We start from the raw sequence: 24,201 nt of genomic DNA on the forward strand, positions 1-24,201 counted from the left end.
TATTGTCATCCGGGATTCAGATAATGGCAGAGTATGCTTGTAAAGATTGCAGATGAAACCAAGCTGCAAAGGGTTGCAAGTGCTTTGGAAGATGGGATGAAAATTCTGGAGAAGTGGTCTGATGTAAAAAGGATAAAATTCAATAAAGATAAATGCAAACCACTTCACTTAAGAAGGAGCAATCAGTTGTACATGCAAAATGAGAAATGACTGCTTAGGAAGGAATATTGCAGAACGGGATCTTATGGTCATAGTGAACTACAAACTACATATGAGTCAACAGTGTTTCAACATTGCAGAAAAAGTAAACATCACCCTGGCATGTATGAGCCGGAGTGTTGTAAGCAAGACACGAGAAGTGATTCTTCTGCTTTACTTTGCACTGATTAGGCCTCAACTGGAGTATTGTCCAGTTCTGGGCACTGTTTTTCAGGAAAGATATGGACAAAACTGGAGAAGGTTCAGAGAAGAGCAGCAAAAATGATTAATGGTCAAGAAAACATGACCTGTGAGGGAAGACTGAAAGATTTGTGTGGTTTTTAGTATGGAAAAGACAACAGAGGGGACATAACAGCTTTCAAGTATCTAAAGGTTTTTTCAAGGAAAAGGGGGAGAGATTATTTTCCTTAACCTCTGAGACACAAAAGGGGCGGGGATTAGGTTGAACATTAGGAAAAGCTTGCTGACAGGTGATTAAACACTGGAATAAATTGAGTAGGAAGATTTTGAAGAGCAGGTTAAGCAAACCCATCAGATGGTCTAGATAGTGGTTGCTCTTCCACGAGTGCAGGGGACTGGACATAACTCCTGGTTTTTTTCCAGTTCTGTGGTTCTATGTAATTTTACTGAAGGTCTAAAATGATTTTTCTGACCATTTGTTCTAGCTCTCCTTCATCCAGCATTCCCTCATAAACCCAGAGATCTTCTGTTTTGCTGACTATCCCTGTCATACTGTTGCCACAGACATCCTGAAAGCTCCACCAGAGGATGACAATCGAGAAATTGCCACATGGTAAGCCTGGTCACTTAGTCTTTTTTCCACTTATGAGACTATAAATGCAACTCATTAGACAGTTAAATGTGGCTTTGTTTTCATACTACTTGAGGTTTTAGCTGCACACATTTTCTAACAGATGAGTCACTAAGTTTATTGGTAAAATTGGTGTTTTGTTTTTATTGGAGCACTTCCCATTATGCCCATAGTGACACTTGAAAAACATGCTTCTTCGATTGATTGCTCATATGCATTCCAGTAAGCGTGCACACCTTGTGCAGGGCTGTTGGAAGATTTTTCCCTAGTGGTACCCATTGGGTTGGCGATGGTGCCCTCTGTAGTGAGGGGCCTCCCTGGCGGCATATATACATCCCTGCTGACCTGACTCCTGCTCAGTTCCTCCTTTCTGGTCTGGAGCCTCTTTCTTGTTAGTTCCTAACATTGTAGCCTTTAGTACTTTGTAGGGGAGGCTGCTCTGCTCTGTCAGGCTCTTACTATATTTGAATGCAGGGGTGCGCTGGAGCCAGCATGAGCTGGGACAGCTCTGTCCAGGCTTGTACTGGCCCCGGGAGTCACCTGTGCTGCGGCTTTTCAGAGCCCTCCCCATATCGATTAATCCTGCAGTCAATTCAAATTGTATCGACTACACAATTAGCAAAATACTTGCTCCTTAACGTTGTTAGGCAGGAGTGGCCTTGCCCCTTGTTAAATCCATCCAGAGCAGCACCAAGATGTTGTGGCAGACCCCACCCTCAATTGCACTCATGGCAGAAGGTTGAAAGGTGCTACTTTGTGCCTGAGAAGGGAATAAGAGCACCTTTACACCCACCCTCAACCAGGGCCATTGGTGGTGGACGTTGTGAGCCACCCTAAGCGTAAAGGTCACCATGGACCTGAAGGATGCTAAGATGCTGGACCTATTTGGGTGCAATGCTTATTTGACTGGGGGGTCTACAGCTGCGGGTCTTCAACCAGCTGGTATACCCTCAATTCCTGGAAAGTGCAGTCCAAATTCTAGGAGCGCCTTCCCTCGGATGCCAGGCAGAAGCTCACGGCGGTTCTGCAGGAAGTCCTTATGGTCACCAGAACTGCCATGCAGGCAGCCTTGGAGTCTGCTGACTCAGCTGTGTGTACTATGGCCACAGTTATTACTATGCACCGTGTCTCTTGGCTGCAAGGGTCTGGTCTCCCAGTGGAGGTGCAGTGTGCAATTCAGGACTTGCCATTTGATGGGGCAGGACTGGTCACTGACAAGACTGACTCATATCTCCACAGTCTCCAGGATTCCAGAGTTATGCTGAAGTCCTTGGGCATTCGTGTGCCAGCCCCTTGGCAGTGACAGTTTAGGCCACAACTGCCTTTGCATTTCCAGTTGGGCCCTCCTAAGTAGGACCATGGACATCAAAGGGGTAGATGCAATAATAGAAGGGGCCCTCCTTGATGATCCTCCACTCAGACAGAGGTCATCTAAGCAGCCACCGGGGCCTAAGCCTCACTTTTGAGGGTGCAGTCGAGGACTGAGCACTGGATCCTTCGCTGCCTCTTGTGAACAGTCTGTCTTGCTTCTGCCAGGCCTGGGCCAAAATTACCTCAGACTACTGGGTCCTGAGCATGGTGGGAGTGGGATATTCTATCCAGTTCTGTACACTCCCTTCCACACACCCACCCTCCTTGGCCCTTTCTCCCAAGCAACTCCTTATCCAGCAACTACTCTAGGGGCAGTAAAGGAGATTTCTCAAGAGTTCAGGGGCAGGGAGCTTTAATCCTGGTACTTCCTTATCCCAAAGGCCAAGGAGGTCTGTGCCCCATCCTAGATCTCAAGCATGAATGCGTTCATAAGAGCTCAAGTTAATGCATGGTTTCTTTGGCCTTCATTTCCTCTCTGGATCCAGGGGTCTGGTACATGGCCCTCAAGGGTGCCTATTTTCTCTCTTCCATCACTCTGGCCCACCGCCATTTCCTAGGTTTTGTATTGGCAGGCCACCATTGCCAGTTTACGGTGCTGCCCTTTGGCCTAGCCACAGCGCCTCCAGACTTTGCAAAGTGGGGGGTGTGGTGACCATGTTCCTGCCCATGAACTGGGCACAAGTCTTTCCCTACCTGGATGACTGGCTTAGCCAGGGCAAGTCTCGGCAGCAGGTGCTCCAGCATGTGGAGCTGGTCAGGGCCACTCTTTCCGGACTGGGTCTTATCCTCAGTGTACCCAAGTCCACTCTTATTCTGACTTAGACTCGAGTTCATTGGGGCCCTTCTCGACCCAATCCTCGATTTCAGGTCGTGGCCGGCAACGCTGGGCTTTAGCAGAGCTCAGTCATTACAGTGCACAAATGCATGAGGCTTCTTGGGCAGGCAGCATCCTGCACTCATGTAGCTCTCCTGTGACTCTCGATGGGCTGGTCACTCTGCCTTCGGCAGCCCTGCACTCCCTTTCTTGGTGACTCCAACCTCAGTGGTGCGTGCAGGAGTCTCCTTCACCAGGCTGCAACCCAAGATTATGCTGTTAATGGATGCATCTTATGCAGGTTGGGGAGCGCACCTGAACCATCTTTGGACCCAAGGCTTGTGGTCACGCACAGAAGTGTCATTAATGTGCAATGTCAGGGAGCTCAGGGCAGTTTTTTCTTGCTTATCAGGTGTTTCTGCCCCACCTGAAGGACCAATGTGTGTCATGGTCCTGACACAACACCGCAGCCACGCCTTGCATCAGTCAACAGTGGTGCTTGCTCCTCTCCTCATGTCAGGAAGCCCTTAGCTTATGGGACCTTTACATTCATCACACCATTCAACTTCAAGCCTCAGACCTCCCTGGCACACAGCAGCTTCGCCAGTAATCTCAGCCTGTCATTCCAGTCCCACAAATGGTGCCTCGAGTCAGCCGTGGCCCTCGCCGTTTTCCACGAGTGGGGTCATCCTAGGGTGAATCTGTTTGAGATTTGCCTCAACCGAGCACAGTGCCTGCTATCTCCCTCCATCTGTTATGGCGCCACAGCAGAGGCTCCATAACAGATGCGTTCCACCTATTGTGGACGAGGCAGCCACTATGCATGTTTCCACTGTTCCCAGTGATACCCAGGATCCTTCTCAAGATTTGGCAGGACAAAATGGCAGTTGTACTTGAAGCACCCACGTGGCCCAGACAGCACTGGTTCACCATAGGGATGTAAGCGACTAGTTGATAAGCAGAATCTATCGGATAGTTGACTAGTGATGCCCCCCACCCCCACCCCTCCAGGAGCCAGTGCTGGGGGGAACTGGCTTACCCTTCGTTCAGGCACCCGCTACTGTCTTGGGACTGAATTAGGTCCCCTCTCTGCTCATGGCATCCCTGTCTGAGCCCTTAGCTACCTGCCCTTTCATATAAAGTGACCTTTTTTGGTAGCTATTTCTGCCCTAAGGATGTTGGCGCTGCGGGCCCTTGCCTCCGAGCCCCTGCGTGTACTGTCTTTTTAATAAAGGTAAGTGCGGCTGTGGCCCTACCTCACACTTCTGACAAAGGTGGGTGGTGTCTTTTCACCTCAACCAGGACGTCTTTCTTCCTGTCCTCCCAAAACCTCCTCCCACAAACAGTGGCAGGATGCTACACTCTTTGGATGGAAGATGTGCTCTGGCCTTCTATATCGAGCATACCAAACTGTCCCGCAGGGCGACGCAGCTCTTCATCTCTGTCACGGAGCATATGAAGCACATGATTGTCCCAGCACCTATTGTCCTGGATTGCCACATGTATTAAACTTGGCCGAAGAGCTAGCTCCACCTATCACAGTGTGCTCCACCATGGTGCAGGCCTCTTTGGCAGCCTTTCTGGCACAGGTCTGTATTCAGGATCTCTTCAGGGCAGCAGCGTGGTTCTCCGTGCACTAAGCTATCACCCAGCAGGCATGGGATGCTGGTGCTTTCAGCAGAACTGTCCTACGCTCAGCAACAAGTTGAGGCCTGACCCCCTCCTCCATACAAACTGCTGGTCAGTCACCTATTGGGATGTACATGAGCAGTCACTCAAGGAAAAAATTGTTACTTTTCCTTTCAGACCTGTTTTCGAGATGGGTTGCTCACGTCCATTCCAGACCCTCCTTCCCTCCCCTATGTCAGAGTGGTCTAGCAAGGAGCTGAGCAGGAGTTGGGTTGGCAGGGTTTTGTATACACTGCTGGGGATGCCGCAGCTGACCGGATGGGTACCACTAGGGAAAATCTTCCGATGAGTGTGACATGGTGTGCGCACGCACATTGGAATGAACACGAACAGCACATTTTGAAGAGCAACAGTAATGAAAGATAAATAACTTTTTCCCAGTTGATCCTTCCACTGGTGTCATTAGTAGGAAGTGCGTATTTGGAAGTGCTTTTTCCCTTCTAAAAATGAGTATTCTGTTCAAGAACAGGGTTCTTTGGTGCAACTGGGTATGTTCTAAAGTAGAAGTAACTGGAAAATACTGTGTACAAATACTGAGAGCTGACTACAGGGAATGGGGAAGCGATAATTTCCAGCTGTCTTTTCATAATGACACTGGATGAGCTTGCTCTAATGTACTGAAATAAAACATTAGTACAGGTTGGACCTCCTTTGTCCAGCAGCCTCTGGACCTGACCAGTCCTGTGGGAATTTGCTGGACCGGGGAGGTCGCCTGCCACCCTTCCCTGTCACCAGCTTCACCTCCGGCCCCTGCTTCCAGCCAGCTGTACTGCAGACCCTGGCCAGGCTTCCTGGACTCTGGTTCCTGTGCTAAGGGCTCCTGGCTGCTGATTTCCCCCCCGCCACAGAGTTCTCCAGTCCAGGAACATCCATGATCCTGCTGGACCACAGATGTTGCCAAATCAGTGTGTCCTGATGTAAGGAGGCAAAATTTGTATTTCAAGTGTGTACACATTCACAACTGAAAAACAGTGGCTATTCAATCTGAAATCTCAGTTGGAGATGGGAGTTTTAAAAATCCTTCAGAAGAGTAGTTGACTCTGACCTTTTTAAGACTTTGGTCAAACACCGAGTTTAAGTATTTAATGAAAATCATTCTCTTGATAGGCTCAGTTGTGTTCAACAAAAATCAAGTTGTATGAAATTTGCTTATTTGAAATTGGCATTAGTGAATTAGTGGCATTAAATAAAACTTAACCTTTCCTACAAACCAGAATCCTTTTAGTCAATTAGTGTGTAACTTTGTGTTTTTGTTAGGAAGAGTCTGGATTTGATTGAATCTCTGTTGCGGTTGGCAGAAGTGGGCCAGTATGAGCAAGTGAAGCAGCTCTTCAGTTTCCCTATCAAGCACTGCCCAGATATGTTGGTATTGGCCTTATTGCAGATAAACACTTCCTGGCATACTTTGCGGCATGAACTCATCTCTACGCTTATGCCAATTTTTCTTGGCAACCACCCCAACTCGGCCATTATTTTGCACTATGCATGGCATGGACAGGTAAGTGTTTTCAATTGAGTACTCAGGTGCTTTGGTTACGTCTCGTTTTAGAAACTCGTGATGGATTCATTTGGCAGCTAGAATAGCAAAGCGATGAAATGTCTTCACTTATGACCGTGACAATCACTGGTGGACATTTATGACCAAGTGACAATCACCAGTGAGTTGCAGTATTTTGGAGTGAGTTCTGAATTTGACACTACAGGTTCAGAACTTGCTCCAAAATACTGCAACTCACTGGTGATTGTCACTTGGATTTTAAGGCAAACTGCTGTCACTTATGCAATGCAAAAAAGAAATCAAGTACTCTTCAGTAAAAGGTCAGCTTAGGAAAGCCAAACTTGAAGATGGGCTCCATCTAAGACCTTCTAGAATGAAGTCTTGCTTTTGCTGGTTACATCCTGGGTTTTTCACACTTCCTGCTGACATAGTTGCTAAGTACGTTGTTTCAAAAGTGCCATACTTCTCTATCCCAGACCTCACCTCACATGTTCCCGCTTGACCCTCATTCCTTCTTTCCACCTCTCCCCCAAGTACACTTCCTTCCCCCCCCCCAACCTGCACACCATCAGCTGTTTTGCTGTGTTTGATGGGAATGCAGGGAAAGAGAGGAGGTGCTGATCCATGGGGCTGAACAGTTGGCAGGTGGCACTGGCGGAGGGGAGGAGCTGTTAGGAAGGCTTCCAGTGGGTGCTCAGTACCCACCAGTTTTTCCCAATGGGTGTTCCAGCCCCAAAGCACTCATGGGTATCGGCACCTTATGCTGGTCACTTGTCTGTCAGGACACACTGCAGATGGCACACTTCTGTGATGCTAGATTGCATTTCCTGCTTTTGTTAAACAGAGCTGTCAGTGACTGCTTATATATCCTTTTAGTGTATGCAGATGTTGGGCACTAAATAGTACAAAAGAAGGCTTGTTGTCCTCTCTGTGCTATGACCATCGTTACCACTGATGGAGATCCCCAAATGGGAGAGGCAGGGAAAAGATGAGATGGCCGTAGTTGTCTGTGTCTTTTGGCTTGTCTGCATTAGCAGGGCTCGACAAATCCTCTATCTACTCACCCATGGCGAGTAGATTTCAGCTGGTTGCCCCGTTCACCGGCGGTGCACGCATGCGTAGTGCAGGTCTGGCACATGCGCGATGCGGGGCTGGCGAGTGGGTTTTCGCCGCAATTGTCAAGCCCTGTGCATTAGAAAATCTTGTAATGCTGAAGTACAACTGAACAGTGAAATCCAATGATATAAAACTGACTTGTGGTATGTATGTATATGTGTATATTAGGGATGTACACTTATTTGTGTAACCAACAAAGCATGAGCAAAGCAAGGATCTTAACTGCAAGATCTGCCAGTTGCCTAGGGGTTGTAGCATAGACCCACATTTTGTGTTTATCTTTCATGATGTGGCTTCATCAGCTGATAAAACTAAGCGCTCCCAAGATGTGAACAGCTAGAGTTCAAGACGCTTGATACCAATGAAAAGATGACTTCTGTTAGTTGGCTTTTAGGATTGCACTCCACTTCTGTCTACAAGCACATATTAATTCATGAGATGTGGTATTCCATTTCGTAAGTGCAGATGGCATGCTATAATAGCGTATTTCAATCTTCATCCCTATGTGGATGGGACAAGATTAGACCTGTCCACTGATGGAATAACATGGAATGTGAATTCAAGGTTACACCATTCAAAAGGAAATTCACAGATGTAGAATCAAGTGTAGCTGGTGGTTATAGGCTGTTATATATCATACAGACTACTATAACTTGTATTAACTACAGATCTTGCACCTAAATACCATTCAAGCTATGGTGAATAGGTGAAACATCTTGCATACATGTGAGTGAACTAGTCCAAATATAAACTTCTGTAACAACCTGATGCTTGCTTGTTTGGGGGAAAAACCCCAGCAGTTCAGTATAATGTGAAATCACTATTTAACTTTCCCTAGGGTCAGTCTCCTTCAATTCGCCAACTTATCATGCATGCAATGGCTGAATGGTACATGAGAGGGGAGCAGTACGACCAGGCAAAACTGTCACGTATTCTTGATGTGGCGCAAGACTTGAAGGTGAGTTTTTTTTGAGAGTTTTTATCACTCACTTCAAGTGTTGTATATGAACGTCATGCTTTGTTTTAGAATGAAAACTAAACTAGGAAGTGATAGAAATGTTAGTAAGAACTGTATTGCTAGAATGTGTCTGGATTCAGATGTTGGCATAAGTGGGTATTGACTATAAAAATGATAGAAGTGTAAGAGTGGTTTCAATAAACTCTTACTTTCCTTGAAGATGGTTGGAAATGGGAGCATAGGAAACATCCTTTTAGAAGCTCAAGCTTGCTTAAACATAGTACAATTGTACCTGCTAAATTTGTTACTTCTATAACACTTGTTTAGTAACTTTCCATACTAGTCCACTGAGATTATATTGTTGTACAGTTTCAGCTGACCTATTTTTGAGATATTTATCACCTTTTTTGAGGTATCTGTCATCTGGTAAAATGGATGTTACAAATTTGGGGTGTCAATTGGTATAGCTGAACAGACTGCCTTATGAAGAGAGTTGTTGTGCGTCAACTACTGTAGACCATGAGGCATGTTCAGAATGGATGTGAAGTCTCCTACATTGTACTCAGGGAGTGTTAAGAGATTTTTGATTTTCTGTGGTGGTGCAACAGAAAATTACTTAGTAATTTTTTATTATTATGCCCTTTATTAGTAAGGCTTCATATTAAGACTGTAAAAGCCCAAGCACAAGGTCAAGTCTAGTTGAAGGTAGTGTCATGCTTTCAGATCTAGAACCACTTGCTTAGTCTTATAAGCAAGGCATAACTATGAAGCTAATGCTACCAAATTTTTTTTGGTTGACCAAGAAAGCAGTAGCAGCATGTTGTAGCAAAACTTATCCAAAAAGTAGGTGAGGGTTATGAAAACAGGTAGGATAACCTGATATTTTGACTAGCAGTCTTATTTTTTTTCTTTAGGCCTTGTCAATGCTGCTAAATGGTACTCCATTTGCCTTTGTTATTGACCTTGCTGCACTTGCCTCTCGACGGGAATACCTCAAACTTGACAAATGGCTCACAGATAAAATTCGGGAGCATGGGGTAAAGCAGGATTTTTTTATTTCATTTCTGAATTTTATTTTTGGTGACTTAAGTCACTATAACAGTTTTAAGTAGTACTGAAGTTGTGGAAAATGTCTTCAGTAATGTAGTTCATTATCACGGAACTGTCAAATAGCTTAGTGCAGTTCTTTCCACCTTGCAATTGCTAAATTGGACATCATGGCTAATATACAGTCTAAATAGAAAATGAAAGACTTTCTCTTCTCCAGGAGCCCTTCATCCAGGCCTGCATGACCTTCTTAAAGAGACGATGCCCATCTATATTGGGTGGCCTTGTGCCAGAGAAAGACCAGCCCAAAAGTGCTCAGCTTCCTCCAGAAACCCTGGCAACTATGTTGGCCTGCCTACAAGCTTGTGCTGGGTAAGGAAATTACACACTCATAACTGCGTATGCTTGGAGACTCAACTGCAAGTGTCAGTTGCAAAAGTGTCTTAAAACTGAGATTTAGATTCCCTTGCTGCATGTGGAAGAGGCTGTAATAATTAGAGCTAGTCCCAATATGTTCCGTCTTACTGTTAATCTCCTTTTGACAGTATTCTCCTGTATTATGAATAAAACTATTAGAATCTTGTTTATCTTTGGATTTAGAAACCTTTAGTCTGCATGTTGGTCATTTAACAGCTAGCAATCCTAACGATCCTGGGCTGGAGAAGTAGAAGGTCCAGAACAGTCTTCTCAGCACTTTGCAGGTTTAAGTCTGAGGGGTAGCCATGTTACTTTGTCTTTAAAAAGAGAGAAATCTTGTAGCCATGTAGAGAGTGTCTCTCACTCACACTCTTTCTCTCACTCACTCACTCTCACAAAATAAAAAAATAAAGAGGAAAAACGTTGGCACATGGTCCTCTCTCCCTCTCTCCCTCTCTCCATCTCTCTGAGAGAGATCTCTAAGATGGTACAGGACTACTCCTTTTCTCAACCCTTTATTGCTTCCTAATGATGCTTATTACTTTCTCTTAGATAAAAATTAAGAATTCAGGACCACTTGGATGCATAAATTACTAAAGGACACTAGATTGAGAAGAAAATAGTCTTGTATTGCAGGCTTTCTTAATCACAACCACAGGTCAAAAAGCTTACATTTCAGGCCTAATTAGAAATGAGCATTATAACATTTTCTGATTAGAAAAGTTCAGATTTATTGTAATTTATGGGGGATATTGCCTCAGTCATTTTGCCTTTAAAATTGTGCCATGGTGCCTCTTATTTAGGAAGAGATCCTTATAAAGTGCTGCTGCATCTAGCTTTATCGCTTGTTATGCCAGGAACTTATAGTGATACCAGAAGTATCCTGGAAACATCTGTTATAACCAAAACACTTTGTCAGCAGTTTACTCTGAAGAACAGTTTGTAATGGTCAGATGAGCATAGACAGTGAAATCAGTATATGTGTTGATAGTCACAGTTAGGGTTCTCATGTGTCCAGTTTTGAACTGGACAGTCCCTTATCTGAGATTTCTGTTCAGGAAACAGATTGAGAAAATATAAATATCTGGTATTTTCTAAATAAGATGTAATGTAGATTGTGATGTAATGTCAGGTGTGTTTTGTTGAAACCATCTGGCAACCCTAGTCACAGTCCACTAAGTTACTGAAAGGGGAAAAAAAATCTCCCACTTAAAGAAGCTGGTACTAGCACCTTTTTAAAAATATTTGTATTTATAGGGATTGCATGACCCCAAAAAGTTGCCACAGGTGTCCATGAAGGTACAAACACTGAGATAAAATAGATGTCCATGTTCTTCCCCCAGTCCCTTCTAAACATGCTTTGCCCCCTTTGTTTAGAGGGATAAAAATGAAAAGGTTTTTTTTTTCCCCACTTAATTCTCCCAAGACAACATCATTCTGTTTCTCACCCCAGTTTCTTTTGGTTCTGATTGGCTCTTGGATCATTGTATCAAACAGCACCAGTGCAGGAAGGAGGAACAACAGATACTGCCTCATGTCCTCCTCCTGTTTTACAGCAGGTTCCCTTCTCTGAGCAGGGCTAGACTCATCTTGAGGTTGAAGGTGCAGAGTAAATGGAAGAAGAGGAGAAAAAGTGCAAGTATGGGAGTCAAAGGACCTGGAGAGAAAATGGCTTTTGTGCCAATGTAGGAGAACTGCTTAGAGGCCAGGATATAGAACCAAAGAGGAGGACAGGCTGCTTTTGTGGATTGGTGTTAGGGGGTTGGGATATGATTGGCACATGATACATGGGCTGCCCATTAGGGCTTCTGGGAAGCTGCATGTGAGTTTCATTTTGGGGCGGGAGGAAGGAAGGAGGAGGAGGATTCTCAGTGTCTACAACACTTGATTTTTTTTATTATTATTATTATTTTTTTTTTTTTTGAGGAAAGGGTGGTACTGTATGGACTTCACCAGCTAGCCTCATACTCCTGAATTTATGTTCTGGGAAGAAAAATAGGATATTGGGAGGAAGGAAGGTTGGGAGAGTGCAGACTAAACACAAAGTAGTGATGTGGAAAGAGGTAAACACAACATGGGAAAAGAGGACGAAGGGGAGAAGATAGAAGAATGAGGGGGGAGGCTGGTTACATCAATGAAAGGAGTAAATTGGTTTTGTTTTATAGGAAAGGAATAATGCACTAACACTTTTTAAAATTTAGGTATTTAAAGGGTGGGGTTGAATGTGCATGGGGCCAGACCAGTATTTCTCAATAGGGCTGCTACAGTAAAAGCAAATGGGGTTCCATGTTTGCATACTAATTCTAAATGATACCTTATTACAAAATTAATATTATGCAGATACACTGCTTGGGAAGAAGAGGGGAGCTGGAGGTGTTCCTGGCAACTACAGTTTCCAGCAGGCCCTGAGGCATGGTGGGGGCAGTGAATAGGATATTCCATGCAAGCCTGGAACAGAGCACTAGACTTTCTCCCTCTAGATCCCTGGGCTCTTGGAGGAGTGGGAGTGCGAGAGTCTCTGGGCGGGGTGTGGGTGTCTGGCACAAGAGGGCCCTGCAGCTGGACTCTGGGGGACCAAAGGAGGCAGGGAAATAGAGATGGAGTTGTCAGGGGGTAATCTAACTCTCCATACTGGGGAAATTTGCAGACCTACTTGCTGATGGGTTTTTACAATTTCCAAAACAAATGAAACTGATGTAATGATGTAGTTTTGACAATTTGAAGATTTGTGCACACAAACATGACTCTTGCAAATTTTTGTATTGAGCAGTGGTGCAATGTTCCCCAGAGTAATGTTATAAGATTGAAAAAACCTGAGTCTTCAGTTTTACCTATTTTGAGGTACCACAGTTTTTTGTTGTCTAGGTGGCATATTAGTATGAGTCTTGAATTCACAGAATATTCTACTGGAATCTTCAAATAGGGTGCATTGATTTCAAATCACCATTAATCTGCTTTAAATCAGCAAATAGAAATCTGGGACTCCCTGTTCCAGCAACATCCGGACCACAAAAGTTGCTGGATCAGAGCCCTGGTGCCCAGGAGCGAGAGCCCCATCCCCGGGAAGGCCGGGCTGGGCAACAGTGGGGCAGCTGGCAAGCCCTGAACCCGTATTCAGTTTCAGTAAAATATTCTTTTTAGCTCTTATTCAAGCTGGCTTCAAAAGTGTGACCCTTATTTAAATAGATTCCATCCCTGACCATCACATCATTACCACTACACAGTATCATTGCAGCAGCTACAGCAATGTTTCATAAAAAGGACTTGTATTAAATGCTTTCAGATTACTCTCTTGATGCAAATTAGCAACTACAAATGAGAATGCCTAAGGAAGGATTGTCTTGTGGTCTGGGAGGTAGCCTCAGACTCTGCTCACCTAACAGAGCAGGGACTTGAACCCAGCCTACTTTGTGATTTTGAGCAAGATTTGGGCTGTTCTAGTGTCCTGTTGAGGCTCACCATCTTAGAGTGGCAGGGAAATGCCTCTAGTTTCCAGTTTTTTCAGAGTTCCACTCAAGCTGCAGAAGTTCATTATCATCTTTAGAGAATTACACTGAGAAGGGAGTCAAAGCTGGCAAGACCTAGTATTGGCCTGTGGAGTGCAAGAATGGGGAAACTTGAAGCAGTGCATGTCTCTTGCCACGGTAATGCTAGACTTATAAAGTCCAAGTGGCTGAACTGTAGACAATGGCAGCTCACAACATGGGGAGTGGTAAGTAAAAACTCTTCAAGGTTGCAATGAGGCATGCTGCTGTAGCTTGCAGAATGTGGTAGTGGAGAGCTGTGGTGGTAAGCAATACTCAGACTTAAACAAAAAAAAACAACCTTCCAGACAAATAACTGAAGGTAGTGGTGAGGTAGAATAGACATAGAAAACTTTTCATAAACGTTGTAGTTCAGCAGTTTACCTGGAAATACTTATGTTTCCTCTTAAACATTTGGAAGTAAGCTGATGACCCAAACATCATTAGCCTTAAATGAACAGATTTGGTCCTCTATAGTCTGGCAGTTTCAGCACCTGATTGGTGCTGAACCAGAGAATTTGCTGAATCAGAGGAGGTCAGTATTGTCTAGCTGCATTACCGGTGCTTGTAAGAGGCTAGTAAGCAGTGGAAAACATTTAAGGGTAAGTTAGAGCTAAATATCACAGAACACAGAGCCAGGACTGGTGGCTGTAAACAAATTTTATGGGATCGTGAGAAACTTGGCCATACCCATAAGTGGACATCTGGCTAGCTAAAATCATGCTGATCCACGAATGTTGCTGGGCCAGAGTGCCAGACTAGAGAGGTTCAACCTGTACCTTTTTAATTAAACATTGATTAAGCCCTAAGATTTAGCATCTATAAACAGAATGGTGGGGTGTTTTTTTGTGGTTTTGTTTTTGTTTTTTGGGTCCCAGAATTAGGATGTGCTCAGTCAGAATATCTCTCGTTTGCTACAGGAAGTGAATACACATCAAACTTAAATTATGCAGATCTTGGGGTAGAGAGTTTTTTTTGTTGTTGCTTGCACAGTGTCTTGCAAACGGAGTCAACAGAAGTGCTGTTGGAGAAAGAGTAGTCTGCTGTGCATGAAAAAGCAAGCTCACTCGCCATGGATATTTTCTTTTACAGAAGAATACTTCCCCTATTCCCATATTATGCCCATCTCTTGATTGTTACGTTAGATCTTAGTCTCTATAGACAATCTGTTAGCGACTTGTCTGGTCGTCTTTTGATCTAAATATATTGGATCATCCTGAGATCTTATTAAAATGGCGTAGATTTTTCACTTTTGCTTAACTCGTGTATTTACAATAGAAAATCCCATATTCTTGAAGCTTTCCTGTGACACTAGCCTGCTAGGTTAAACCATAATCCTTATTTCTGCAAAAAAATGACAGATAATGGAATGATGGCAAATCTGTGGATGGTCTTGGACTTACAGCAACAGAACTTTATCAAGGGTTGTATATCATGTAACTGTACTACATATTGATTTAGGCAGAATGGGGTCCTTTTCTCCAAAAAGACTTGAGCTTTCCCCCTCCTCCTTAAACTGTCTCATTCAGGGCTCATGTTTCAGCTGTCCAGATCCCAGACTAGATCTTCCTAGGAGTCTCTTTCCCCACCTCCCCCCTAGCAAAAATGCATATTCTGTTTTTGAGATCAGTCTGTCTTAATCTTGAAGTAAGTTATTCAGTGTATCTGACATGAGTATTGACAGAGGAAAACAGTCTGGAAAACTTGTTTCCTTATCAAGACTTCTTTTTCTATGTATTTAATGGAAATCAAATAATGTAGCTGAATTTCAATACATAGTACATAAACTTTTGAGTAACTACTAACATCTGTCTTGGGTTTATGGTCCAGCGTGAGTCTTTTAAAGAGATGTGCTAAGTATAGCTGCTTCTGCTTTGGGTTTATAGGTTCTAGAGGTCTCGAGTGCTTCTCAAGTCACTTGACTTTTGTGAGCCTAAAAAATAATCCAACAATAGGGTAGGCAAATTGTTATAAAATAACTGCAAAATCTTATTTACTTCTCCAATGCCACTCTTATTGACTGTCTTGAAATACATGATTCTATTCACTAATGAGAAACTAAATAGGGTGGATTGGCCAGCCTCAGGAATGCTCTCTGGCTTATCACCTAACTCTTTTCTCTACTCAGGAATGTTTCTCAGGAATTGTCAGAGACCATCCTCACTATGGTAGCCAATTGCAGTAATGTCATGAACAAAGCTAGACAGCCACCACCTGGAGTCATGCCAAAGGGACGCCCACCAAGTGCTAGCAGCTTGGATGCCATCTCTCCTGTACAGGTATTTAAACAACATGCTGCAGTTTCTGAACAGGTGATAATCTGCCATATGCTGCATAAACTGAACTCTGGTAACAGAACTAAATGGGTCAGTTGGCTCCCTTTAATTTCCTTATACATGCATGTCTGCATAACTTGCTTGTGTTTTTAACTAGAAAATAGCGTGTAATGGGTTTAGTTCAGAGCTAACTTTCACTTCTGGAGTGTTTGTAACAAGCTTAGAATGGGAGCAGTAAAAAGGGAAATACAAATTTGGCTTAGTTAAAAATATAGTGAAGGTTTCTTTAAAGTGGTAAAGAATTTACTTAGACTTTTGAGGTTTAAGCACTGCCTTTGAACCTGATGTGTCTTGTTTGTAGCTTCACGGGCCAAGCAACAGTGCTAGAGCATAAGGACTTGTTATAACTGGGGCTCTTCAGCTCTCAACTGAACTGCTCTTTTAAAAACAAGGTACATTTAAGTTACTCCCCGCTGCTCACCACCCCTTGCTCCTTTGGAAGCAACACATTCCAGGCAGATTTTTGCTTCTAGCAACTACATTCAATGGCACATGGAAATTTTAAGAAATGAACTTTTTTCCTATTAATTACTGGCACTTCAAATATTTCGGTAGAATTCAAAGGCATCAATATTTTGCAGGCAAAAGTAAAGCAGATTCCCTGCTCTTAGTAGTAGGAAAAGTATCCTTAGATAAACCTATTAAATATCCTGTGAACACACTATAAACTGTTACTGTGAGCAATTAGAGCAGCAGGATGTTTTAGATAACTAGTCTGTAGCCTGGCTGTCTTTTTGGTAGATTGTGCTGCTCCAGAACGCTCACCTCCTAGAGTTAGCCTCTGTAATGTATTATAATTGCTAATATTTGGGACCTCTGAAGGCCTATGCAAAAGATTGTGTTCCAGGTCTCAAAATTGGACACAGTGGGATCCCTTATACAATGAGATCTATAAATAGCATTGATCATTAAATTTCTGGAGCCAGTAACTGGTTTAATATGATGTAAAACTGAAAGACATAAGTTGCTGTGGTATCAGATATATAAATATTACTTTTAACCATTTTTTGGGGTTGCATTACATATTTTATTTCTAATACTAAGATCTTGACTCTCTGGATATCCTTTAATAAATTTGGTTTTTAGATCTATAGGATTGTAGCAGACTTGGGTTAAATATTAAAATAATGTGATAAATGTATATTTTGTAGATAAATGGGATCTTGTTGGGGTGACCTGTATGATATCATAGGCTAAAGTTTCAGCTACCTGTCAAATAGTCCTTGAGTATTGGAGCAATGTCTATAAATTACTGCCAAGAGAAGTGGTACATTTATATGGCTGCTTATAATCTGTATTTCTTTATTCAGATTGACCCACTTGCTGGGATGGCATCTCTTAGTTTAGGTGGTCCAACTGTTCCACATACCCAGAGTATGCAAGGCTTCCCTCCAAATTTGGGTTCAGCTTTTAGTACACCTCAATCACCAGCAAAAGCATTTCCTCCCCTTTCCACCCAAAATCAGACAACAGCTTTCAGTGGGATTGGAGGACTCTCTTCACAACTTCCAGGTACTACTTGTTTGCTTTTTGAGGTAACAGGAATTTTTAGAATTGCTATAGTTGTCTTGGTCAGAGGCATTGGACAAGAATAGCAGTCTGCTTATTTGCTAGGATTGAATTAAAATTGCATAGAATTTGCCCCCACTTTTTTACACAAAGCATACTTAGCATTGCATAGCAAATCAATGCAATGTACTACAGGAAAGGGGATTTTCCCATTTAAAAACAGTTATTGGTATGCAATTCTGACCTGCTTGGAACATTTTGCATATTTAAGACATCTGATGAATATTAAAGTGCTCCCATTTGAATAAAGGATGAAATTTTGATTGGGAGCAGTCTGAGCCTTTTGATGGACTTGCTTGCAGTAGTGTAAAATGGGCTAAATAATTGCATGTGAAATTGGATAACATGGAGATAGTTGTGACCACCTTGTCAGATTGGTGGGAATAAGCATTTTTCTTACTGCATGCAAGTAGCTGAGTACAAATGATATGACTGATACCTTGTTTGGCCCCAGTAGGTGGTCTTACTACGGGTAGCCTAACTGGTATAGGGACTGGGGCCCTGGGCCTCCCTGCAGTGAACAACGATCCCTTCGTGCAAAGGAAACTGAGTACATCTGGACTGAACCAACCTACATTCCAGCAGAGTAAGATGAAACCTTGTAAGTGGTAGTGTTGTCTGTGACTGAAGTGTGACTGGTGGTCTGTAGTTAACCTGCATTTCCTCCAGGGCAGGCTTGTGGCCAGTAGATGGCAGGCCTTAGAAATGTGGCTTTAGTTGCAGCATGAAGCTGGCTACTTTAAAACCGCTAGTACCAGAAGCTTGCCAAGTAGTTCTAAGACTAGAAAGAAGCAGTTTTTGTAACAAAGTAAATTACTCAATGAAATGTTAGACAGCTGCATGAACGGTGTTGCTCTGCTTCTTTATGCTGCTATACATTGAATAAAAGTGTGCACTTTTTAAAGGGGTTTTATTTGTGTGATAGCTATAGGTATGTATTGTAGAAATTCTGTAGAGGAAAGTAATGAACCATAGGTACTTTGAGTGGGATATTACCAACTCAAGGATTTTAAGAAAGGAAAGAAGTGGTGAATTAGGATGCTAAAACTGAGGGGGGAAGCTGATTTAGGCTAACTGGTTTCTGAGCCTGGAATATTTGGTCTCCCCAATTCAGTCAAGTGTCTGTCATCTGGCTTTAACTGGCAGAGCTGAATCATTTGACTCTGTATAGTCAAATTGCACATTGTTTGCTTTGGTTGCTGTTGAAGATGTGCAGCCAGAGAGTGGACTTACTGACACAATGAGGTCTGGAAGGTTTACTGTCTGGTAGCTTGTCCCAAAACTGAATTATGACAAGCTAAACAGTGAGTGTACAACTGCAAGTTGATTTGAACCTCTTTGTGGTGTTTGGACTAAGCATTCAATGACTTGGCTTGAAGTGCACTGGTTGACCTGAAAGTGCTTGTGTGAAAGATTGTCTGCATGTTAGTGTTGTGTAGCATGCTTTCTTTGTATTTCCTTGCACATGGGGTTAGGCATTGGTTTAACACACTTTAGGGGTGAAATATATTCTGGGAGCACTGGTTAAGATTTGTTTTGTTTTGTTTTGCCCACAGTGATCAATTTGAAACACACTTATTCAGTTAACAGACCCATGATTTTAGATAAAATTACTAGTGCATATTAAATGAACAAACCCACTTAAACCTTACATTTCAGCCCCCTGAAGATAATTAAATAAGTTGTAATTATATTTAATCAGATATCTGAAAATTAATTGAAAAGGGCAAAACAATTGTCATTTGTTAATCAGCTCAACTGTTACTCTTTGCTATCCATTTTCCCAACAGCTGACTTATCTCAGGTGTGGCCAGAGGCAAATCAGCACTTTAGTAAAGAAATAGATGATGAGGCAAATAGCTACTTTCAACGCATTTATAACCATCCACCCCACCCCACCATGTCTGTGGATGAGGTGAGTTTCCTTCTGTAATCATCACTTGTCCAGAGACTTTTCTTATGGTTGAAAGTAATTCTTAATGGCTTTGTTAATAAACAAAAACAGGGGCAAATAGCAACATTGCTTTTTGTTTGGTTGCAGTCTGAGGAAGTAAACTGAGCACTCATTTTCAGGAGCCTGTCTCTGCTGTAAACCATTTTTGTTCATACACAAGTTCAACTGTTGAAGTGCAGTTTTAAGTTCCAGCTGTTGAAAATGTTAAATTGGATGGACCTAATCAGGTGGAATCAAAGCACAAGTATTCAACATTGCCAAATCTTAAAGGGACCCCATCAACTTAAACCATATTTTATCTGAAAAGAATAAGACATGTAATTAATTACTATAAATGACAGGTGAAAAATGGTCTTTCAGTTTATATACTGACAGTACTTTGTAGTGTGTTTCCTTTCTTCTGGCACTAGTCAATTTCCCCTTCACACACTTGCACAACAGGGAGAGGAAAATACTTAATCAGAAAATACTTAATTTCCTTTTTTAAAGAGACACTAATTTTGAGGCTAAGTTCAATTTGCTTTTTGAAATAGACTATTTCAAGTTAACAATGTCCCTCTAAATATATCTGCCCACTTATGGAATATTGAAAAGCACTGTTTATCTCTACTTCATACATTTTCATTATGAAACAGTACAGGAGCCGTACAAAGTGATATTAGAAAAGTGTTTTTTGAAGATAGATGCAAATAAATCTGACAAATTTATAAATGTAAATATTTACATCTGATAAAGGAGAAATTAAATTTAGCAATATTTTAGAAGATGTAATCTACAACATAGTCTTGAAACCTCTGAGCAATTGTTTCACAGACCAAATGCTGTAAAAATCTGTTGCTGAATTTCCAATTACTTGATGTGTATTGAAGGGGGAAAAATTAAAATAAAAGTAGTTACCCTGCTACAATGACATACAAGAGATTTGCTTTAATTCAGAAGCAAGCATGTCAGAAGTATAGATCTGACAAACAATGTCTGAGGACTTGAAGAGAAATGTTTAACTGTCCACTTGTCCTGAGTAAAGTAAAGGATTTTGCTAATTTTTCCTTTTTCCAAGGCCATAGATTTGAAGAAAACTACCTTTTTAGAAGCGGTTTTCCTGCATACAAAAGTACTGCTTAGGACAGTCTGACATTTTATTTGCATGGGTAGGGACACAATTATGGTTCTTGATGAGGTGCACAATTGGTATGTTAAGTACTTGTGCACACATTCCTTATTTGTGCTCAAACACTCATTTTGTGAAGCCTTGAATATTACTTTCCATAATTAAGAGATTCCTTGGGAAAATAGTTTTAAAACACAAGTATGTCAATTAAAATGACAATCGTGATTCTGTTTTGATCAAAACTTAATCAGTCTTACAAGTAAATATCTGTATAACCATCAGTCCTACAAACTCAATTTTGGAATGAAATTCAAATGAGATGTGAGACACGTGTCCCAATGATTCTGCAATCAGAATGTACTCTGAGCCAAATAAAATTGAGCTTTTTTTTTTCAGTTAGCTGCGCTAATGAGAGGTCTTTCATAAAATAAGACCAAAAGCAAACTTGAGCTGGGATACATAGAGAGCAGATCTGAATGAGGAAGTTGTTTTTTACAGTCTCTTTTCTGACCATAATTTTTTAAAGTACTGACAATTGCAATTAATACTTTTGGGCTGATACTATGTACACAAATTTAGACAAGTTTGAATATGTACGGCTGGGATGAAGTCATCTGATCTGTAAATGTAGCAGTGCAATCAGATTGACAACTACAGTGAAAGCTTTGTTATCTGGCACTGATGGAGAATGGGAGTTGTTGGTTAATTGAATGTGCCAGATTCTCAAGCTTATTGCTCTGCCCCTGCCCCCTGCCTGAAAGAAACCAACCCCCACCCCTTGGGAACATCTGGCAATTCTCTCTCCTTACCCCCCTCCTCCGAGCCACAGAGGTGTTCTAAGTGGCAAGCCAACTGCCCAGGAGCCCTCCAGCAGATCCAGCTCCTGGCAGCTCAAGTCAGGATGGGGGGGAAGGAGGCTTCTGCTGATGATATCCACCAGTGGTCAGAAGCCCTGCAATAGCCAGAGGCATCAAGCCATCCAGTTGGACAGGCGGGAGTCAGTTGCATGTGCTGAACACAGGGAGGAGGGGTATTGTGCCTGGGGCAATACCAGTTAACCAAGTTTTCCAATTAAAAGGGCTGGATAACAAAGCTTTCACTGTACTTAAAAGCTTTTGTTAAAAATATACCAATTAGAATCTGCATAATAGCCACACTAAAAGCTAGCGGTCAAGTCATCTCTTGACAAGACTTTAAAAAAAGAGTCTGAGGTTACATATAGAGACCCACCTTCACTTTGGCAGTATTGCACTGGGAATTTTTTCCCAGTGCAGTTTATATTAGTGACTAGTCACAGGGTGCTCTTGAACCCTCTGGTGTGAAAGGGCTGAGATGAAAGTCTCTTGGTAACAGTTTCTATTTCTTTGCAGGTGTTAGAAATGCTACAGAGGTTTAAGGACTCCAACATTAAGCGGGAACGAGAAGTGTTTAACTGTATGCTGAGGAACTTGTTTGAGGAATACCGTTTTTTCCCCCAGTACCCAGACAAAGAGCTGCATATAACAGCCTGCCTGTTTGGTGGGATAATAGAGAAAGGACTGGTTACTTACATGGCATTGGGCCTGGCCCTGCGCTATGTTCTTGAAGCCTTACGAAAGCCTTTTGCATCCAAAATGTACTATTTTGGTATTGCTGCACTAGATAGATTTAAAAATAGGTGAGTGATTTTTGTAATATTTCAAAAAAAATGCATGAGATGTTTTATAAAACGTATGCCTGCTCTAGTCATATACTTAGTAATAGCTATACGGGATTAATGGTATGTCAATACTGGCACATCTCACAACCTGATCATAATCCAATTCCAAGCTAACATACAAAACCCACCTAAAGATAATCGGTTTAAAAAAAAAATCAAATGTTAGTCATAATACATAGTCAGCATGGGCTTGAGGCTACATTCAAACATCTCTCTAAAATTCAACTGAATATATTTTATGAAATCTAATTGTCACGTGTTCAGTCTCTAAAGTACAGATATACCTTTAACTCAAGACGTAATTGATAAACCCTGATCCACTGGTTAAGAATGCTCTACATAGGCACTCTTACTCAAAGTAACAAGTTGCTTCTTAAATATGAGACTGGTCAGACACTAACACAAATTTTGGTCCTTGCAATGAAGTATTAAATCCTCTCAGATGAGCCATGTTGCAGAATGTTCTACTTCATTGGCTATCTGTAGGGTTAGAAGGAATACTCCTGTAGTAATATGAAGAAAACCTTCAAACTTTGCTATCTGCATATGTTTTAGCTAGCAGATACTTAATTTTTCCACCTGCCAGAAAATGCTTGTGAAATATTGCCAGCGAGACGACAAGTTAGAGATTTTCTCAGATACATTAGGGCCAGGAGTGTAGACTGTTTGCAGATGGGGAAACTGAGCCAGGCCTTTTGGATAATTTAAGTATCATTGGATGTAAGAGAACTCTTCTTTCTTACATTTGATTTAAGGAAGTCTTCTTAAAGGTGCCAATTTAGCATCTTTAAATGTGTGCTCTGAATAAATGTTTTTCCCTGTACCCTTTAATTCTGTAATGCTTTATCCAACTTTTTGAATTTAAGATACAAACAGCTGTTTTTATATAGTTGAAAGCCTCGCTATAGCTATTAAGTTTCTGTTGCCTAGCAAACTAAAATGGTATTGTCAAGACTGACCTACCCAATATTTATTACTTTGATTCATTCTTGGTAAAATACACAACATTACAAATTGGGTTTTAAAACTTAATGACTGCCATCTAGCATTTTCAGATATACACAGAATAAAATGACTAAGCACAGGGAGAGATTTCATTCAGACGTAGGGGATAGTTCTAAACGTTGAAGTAGAAGTATAATCATGGTGCCATTACTGCATACACAATTTGGCATCTAGTTAACTGTCTAGGTATTGAATATATGGCAATAGATGGGTCAGTTTGACTTACCCTTCCACTGCACTGCTATTAACTGCTCTATTTTGCTACCAGCCCTCTTACAAAATTTGCTTGTGTAGCACAGCTGCAAAGTTGAGAAGCAAATTTTGGTATGCTAGGGAGCAACATAGGCCGTGACCCTTTGTATTGCTCTGTGGTATGTTCTTTATCAGGGCTCAATCTTTCTCTCTGACTAATGGACAGTTTTACTGTTGACAGATTGAAGGACTATCCCCAGTATTGTCAGCACTTGGCTTCTATTAGTCACTTTATACAGTTCCCTCATCACCTACAGGAGGTGAGTGTTTAAGAATGATAGAAAACGAATTCATTAATTTGAGAAACAATCTATTGAGTTGATTTCTATTATTAAAATTAGCCTAAACATTCATAAGTCTTGTATGACCATGCAAGTACATAAAATAACACAGACATTTTTAATGTTTTGTGTGAGCAAATTATAGACCTGAATATATGTATGTATGTTCTCCCTCCCCCCCCCTCCCTTGGGCTTGGGGGAGTGGCAGTAGGGGTAAACCAGTGCCTTCCATTTTTCTGTAAGTTTATTTAGCTTGCTTGTGTTGAAATAAGTGCCTAACCTGTGTAGCCATATGGCCATCCATGGCATATTGCCATTTGCAAAGGCTTTAAAAAGTGCTGTCACCTTAATGTCCAAGGTCTGACCCGTGGTTTACATTCCTGTTGCATCCAAAATGTTGGCCTTCCCTATTGAATAAATGTGCCTCTGCTGTGGTTGATCAAATTATGTGCTCAGGTCTGCTAAAAGTAATCCAAACAAGGGACAGAACAATTAGGTCTGATCAAAAGTATGGGAGTGCACTGTAGTCCAAA

At 41.9% G+C, this 24,201-nt stretch overlaps 1 protein-coding gene and 1 non-coding gene across 15 annotated transcripts in view; both read left to right on the forward strand.

Annotated features, from left to right (window-relative positions):
* The window catches only part of CNOT1 (CCR4-NOT transcription complex subunit 1), a 96,669-nt gene that overhangs the window by 30,578 nt on the left and 41,890 nt on the right, over nucleotides 1–24,201 (forward strand). For 4 of the 14 annotated variants that reach the window (XM_075940495.2, XM_075940499.2, XM_075940500.2 and 1 more), the window contains exons 12-22: nucleotides 885–1,012; nucleotides 6,162–6,402; nucleotides 8,357–8,476; nucleotides 9,391–9,513; nucleotides 9,744–9,895; nucleotides 15,593–15,743; nucleotides 17,111–17,312; nucleotides 17,824–17,970; nucleotides 19,160–19,284; nucleotides 21,802–22,088; nucleotides 23,569–23,647. In XM_075940495.2, the coding sequence (XP_075796610.1) occupies nucleotides 885–1,012; nucleotides 6,162–6,402; nucleotides 8,357–8,476; nucleotides 9,391–9,513; nucleotides 9,744–9,895; nucleotides 15,593–15,743; nucleotides 17,111–17,312; nucleotides 17,824–17,970; nucleotides 19,160–19,284; nucleotides 21,802–22,088; nucleotides 23,569–23,647 (1,755 nt within the window). The remainder of the gene's footprint in view (nucleotides 1–884; nucleotides 1,013–6,161; nucleotides 6,403–8,356; nucleotides 8,477–9,390; nucleotides 9,514–9,743; nucleotides 9,896–15,592; nucleotides 15,744–17,110; nucleotides 17,313–17,823; nucleotides 17,971–19,159; nucleotides 19,285–21,801; nucleotides 22,089–23,568; nucleotides 23,648–24,201) is intronic. The other 10 variants (XM_075940496.2, XM_089781406.1, XM_075940503.2 and 7 more) reach the window with 6 other exon arrangements.
* Nucleotides 16,065–16,200, forward strand: LOC112546606 (small nucleolar RNA SNORA50). Its single transcript, XR_003090337.1, has one exon. It is a non-coding gene; the product is annotated as a small nucleolar RNA SNORA50 (small nucleolar RNA).

This window comes from Pelodiscus sinensis, chromosome 12 (genome assembly GCF_052426305.1).
Source record: "Pelodiscus sinensis isolate ZL-2025 chromosome 12, ASM5242630v1, whole genome shotgun sequence".
Classification (NCBI taxonomy): domain Eukaryota; kingdom Metazoa; phylum Chordata; order Testudines; family Trionychidae; genus Pelodiscus; species Pelodiscus sinensis.